The sequence below is a fragment of the Arachis ipaensis genome, chromosome B07, assembly GCF_000816755.2.
Source record: "Arachis ipaensis cultivar K30076 chromosome B07, Araip1.1, whole genome shotgun sequence".
Lineage (NCBI taxonomy): Eukaryota > Viridiplantae > Streptophyta > Magnoliopsida > Fabales > Fabaceae > Arachis > Arachis ipaensis.
The window spans coordinates 121,445,159-121,449,648 of NC_029791.2; the positions used below are offsets into that span (position 1 = coordinate 121,445,159).

The window sequence follows — 4,490 nt, forward strand, 5'->3', positions numbered from 1 at the left end:
TGATTTATTTTGCCCATTGTTTCTTTCTTTATCCCACTTCTGGTGAGATCCTTTCTTGTGAACATAATTCCTTTTTCTTCCATAATTTTTCTTGTTACTAAAGCCTTGCCATTTACTCTTCTAAGGTAATGATTTACCGCATTTACTTCAGGAAATAGGGGGCGCCAGCTGGGCGCGCTTCGTGACTTTTTAAAAGCAGCTTGTTGTTGCGTTCAGCAACAAGAAGGCAAGAAATTAACTCAGAATATTTTTTAAATAATTTTTCTCGTTACTGCTGTTGCAGGAGCACATTCAAGACATGAAAGGTTGAGAAAGTTTTCTCTAACATATCATTATCATATATCTTTTCCCCACATAATTTCATTCGTGAGGTGATTCGAAACATTGCTGAACTATATTCATTCATGGATTTAAAATCATGTAGACGCAAATGCGTCTATTCATATCGGGTTTGAGGAAGTATCACCGTTTTTTAATAATTATACCTTTCTGCAAGATCTTTCCACAGATCTACAAGATCTTTCAATGTGAGATATTCATTTTTCAATCCTTCGTCAAGACGACGACGAAGGAAAATCATGGCCTTGACTTTATCTTTTTGGGATACATTATTTTCAGCCTTAATGGTATCTTCAAGATCCATTGAATCAAGATGGATTTCAGCATCTAGTATCTATGATAAATAGTTGTTTCCAAATATATCAAGAGCATTAAATTCAAAATAAGAGAGTTTCGACATAATAAAAATTTATTACCTGAGTCTTCCAAAAATTTGATCAGAGTCTCGTACTGATAGCGTGTTGTAAAATAAATAAGGAAGACATAATAAAATATAAAATAAATATGTATAAATAGAAAAATTGTCAAACACATTAAAAAATAAAAAAAATATTTTTTTTATCAAAAGAACAGCCCCTAAACAAGTAATAAATCCAAACGCAACTTTGAATGGGACAAGGAAACAAAAGAAAATCCAAATTAAAGCATACAAGTTGTCACTTAATTATCGCCACCAAGAAGATGACGAACAAGTTTATCAAAATTCATAAAAGAAGACCCATTCTCACGAGTAGTGGAATCTTGTGCAAGTATCTTCCATTCCAAGGCTTTCTTGGTCAACTCCTTCCCCTTCTCTCCCTCCATCAACTCCCTCACAAGCTTTTCAACTCTCTCCCTCACCACACCACCTTCTATCTCCAACCCAACACCCCATTCCTTGCAACAAAATCGACAGTTTGTCGGTTGCTCCGAGAAAAAAGGCCAACATATCATTGGCACGCCGCTACTCAAGCTCTCCACGGTTGAATTCCAACCACTGTGTGTCAAGAATCCTCCAATTGCAGGGTGACCCAGCACTTCCTCTTGAGGACACCAACCTGTGTATTCAGTCATGGACTTAGAAAATTTTATTAATACTAGAATTCCAACAGGCACAAAGGCCACTTTTCATTTGTATATAACCCAATAAACACACAGATAACAAAAAAAAAATATTTGTATACTAAAATTAGTGACTAAAATTAGTTATCAATATATTTGTATATAAATACATATATAATTTAATTTATTTTTAATGTGTAATTATATTCTAATATATATTTTAGGAAATATTTTAAGTGCATCAGGGAGTACTGGTGCACCAATTGTTTTAACCGTTGATTTCAATTAATGTATATATAATTTTTATAATTCAGATCAACGGTTAAAATAACTGGAACACCGATACTCTCCATGCACTTGAAATGTTTCTTATATTTTATACTAATGATGGAGTGAAACCCAATAAATAAATAGTGGTAGAAATTAATATGCAGTTTATATTGTACAAAGTTAATAATTAAGAACTATAATATAATACGAGTAGATATATTTGACTAAATTGTATTGTAAAAATTTTTAGCTATTAATTTCTCACCAAAACAACTGCAATGAGTTGTCACCGTAGTTGGTACCAACCTGATAACATGCCTCTGTTCTCTGTCTCTGTAACGAACTCTTGAGTAAGAACTGCGTTGTCGCCGGCGACCAGATCCGGTCTTATGACCCACAAGAAAGAATGGTTGCTGTTAGCGAGTCCCCATGCAAACTCAACCAATTGCTCACTCGTCATAATCGTGATGCTCCCAAAGTTCACGTAAATCACAGAGTTTGGATCCTTGGTTTCAAGCCATTTAAGACACTCTCGTTCCTCCTTCCACAGGTTGCATCCCACAGTGTTCATGTAATCCTTATCATGTATGATGTGTTTGGAGAGTGAATTTAAGGGACCAATGGTGTAGATAGGTGGAGGCAAAATGGATGAAATTGCTTCCAAGGCATCATGCTCTAATGCATCAAATGTGTTGAGAATGATTGGGCAATTTGATTCCTTAGTTCTGCCAACTTCTTCAAGCAAAACTTGTAGCATAATGTCATCTGGGTCTGTGGTTTTGATGAAGCTGGGAACATCTCTTAACCTTAATTCTTTGATGCCTGGTATCCAATCGATGGTATTTCTCTCCAAATACTCATCATTTGTTAAATAACTCGCATCTGCAACTCAAACATATGTACTTAACATATATACATGATTTATTCAAAGCTTATATGATCAATATTACAATTAATTTACGGTGGAAATTCAGGTGTAGTCGACTTTACGTGAAGTTGATAGTTGAGAGCGGTTAGATGAAAATTTAGTCAAATCAGTCAAACCACCTAACGGCTCTCATCTATCAACTTCACTTGAAGTCGACTGCACCTGAGTTTCCACCTTAATTTATTCATTACTATGTACCTTTGAAGGGTGTTATCCCCTTTTCAATTAGTTGATCACAGTGAAGGTAACACAAGAACCCAGAAGCACTCATAGTCCAAAAAAGCACCTCAGGAATTCCCAATTCTTCGGCAGCAATTAAGGTAAAGCTCATGACACCATCAGAGACTATGCAAGAAACTGGAGGAGCATCCACGGTGCTGTTAAGTTTGAACAAGAGGTTCCTAAATGGAGCTAAGCAATTTCTTCTAAGCGACTCACAGAGGGTGGGAGTATCCTGTGTGGCGTCCACATCGGACTCAGGTAGACCATCAGGGATTGTATTGAAACGAAAGAAAGGGTTGTGATGGTCACTAAGGAAATCAGGACCGTTAGATCTTAGAAGGCGCTTGTGATTGAACTCTGTGTTGACGAAAGTGATGTTGAAACCATTGAAGTGAAGAAGCTTTGCTAGTTTGATCATTGGGCTTATGTGGCCTTGTGCTGGGTATGGTATGCAAACTGCATGATGAGGCTTCAATGAATTCATCATCTTCTTCTTTCTCTTTGTCTTGCTTAGCTTGATTCTGCTGAGTCAAAAAAGAATTAATTAAACTCACTAATTCAGTGATTCTTGTTGCTTAAGGAAGACTAAAACCTTCTGGGTTATATACATATAATAGTATCGTTAATTAGTTTAATCACAAAGTTGAAAGTTGAACAATAATGCACGTAGTTGACTTAGCTCCAAAATATATATTGTTTTCAGCTAGATGAAAACTCAGGTGCAGTCAACTTCATGCGAAGTTGATATCTGAGAACTGTTAGATAAAAATTCAGTCAAATCATCTAACGACTCTTAATATCAACTTCACGTAAAGTCGACTTTACTTGAGTTTTTACCTTTCAGGTAATATTCTTTGACTGACTCTCTAAAATCTAAATACAAAAACACACAAAGTAATGAATTCACCCTTCTTTAAAAACATAAAAATATTTTCATCATTACCACCGTTTATGTAAATATAAATTCCACAAGAATTTATACCAAGTTTGCTCACTCACATAAACATCTAACGATAATATAACATAATACAATTTTGGTATATTTTTTTTCAACAATAATATAATAATATATTGAAAAAGAACTACACTATAACATTAAGACATATCTCCATTTTCTATTAACTTTTCTAATAAAAAAAAGTAAAGACTTTCAATTTAAATTTATATTAATTTATGAACTTCGTTTGAATGATATAATTACATATTATGCTTATTTATAGACTTAAATATGCTAATTTTTTTAATTACTAAGTCATTTTTTAATCAATTCCAACTAATAATATTTCTATAAAGTTCTAGCATAATAAGTTGACAACTTGATTTAATACTTGATAAACATACCAATATATGATTACATAATGTGATAAACTCTAGCCACAAATTTTCATTATTTTTTTTGTAATTTAACCGATTTGACTTTCATGAAAACAGTTTAGAAAATGAAAATAAGATAATGCTAGAAAGCTAACACATTTAGTATTAAAAAAATAAGTTAGTTAGTGTTAGTTTAAATATAAAATAAAATTCAAAAAATATTCATCACCTAAAATTTCTCATTAAAATAAGCAATTCTTTTTAAAAATCAACCATGTTTTATATGATCACTATATATAGGAATACAGGTTTTCCACTTTAGTTTGTGTAGTTTTTATAGAGACAATGTGTAATGAACCATATAGCCAAAAAGCTC

General features: G+C 33.2%; 1 protein-coding gene across 1 annotated transcript; it reads right to left on the minus strand.

The window, feature by feature from the left end:
* Positions 925-3,453, minus strand: LOC107606158 (7-deoxyloganetin glucosyltransferase). Its single transcript, XM_016308154.2, has 3 exons — positions 2,777-3,453; positions 1,957-2,532; positions 925-1,376 (listed from the first exon to the last, which is right to left on the minus strand). The coding sequence occupies exons 1-3, from the start codon at positions 3,285-3,287 to the stop codon at positions 1,000-1,002; spliced, it is 1,464 nt and encodes a 487-aa protein (XP_016163640.1). The 5' UTR covers positions 3,288-3,453; the 3' UTR covers positions 925-999.

Bases quoted from the DNA above. Each gene is read 5' to 3' on its own strand.
- LOC107606158 (XM_016308154.2), bottom strand. From the start codon at position 3,287: ATGATGAATTCATTGAAGCCTCATCATGCAGTTTGCATACCATACCCA. The intron at 2,533-2,776 runs GTACATAGTAAT...TTTGAGTTGCAG, and splicing joins GGGGATAACACCCTTCAAAG to ATGCGAGTTATTTAACAAAT. The intron at 1,377-1,956 runs GTTGGTACCAAC...CTGAATACACAG, and splicing joins GAACAGAGGCATGTTATCAG to GTTGGTGTCCTCAAGAGGAA.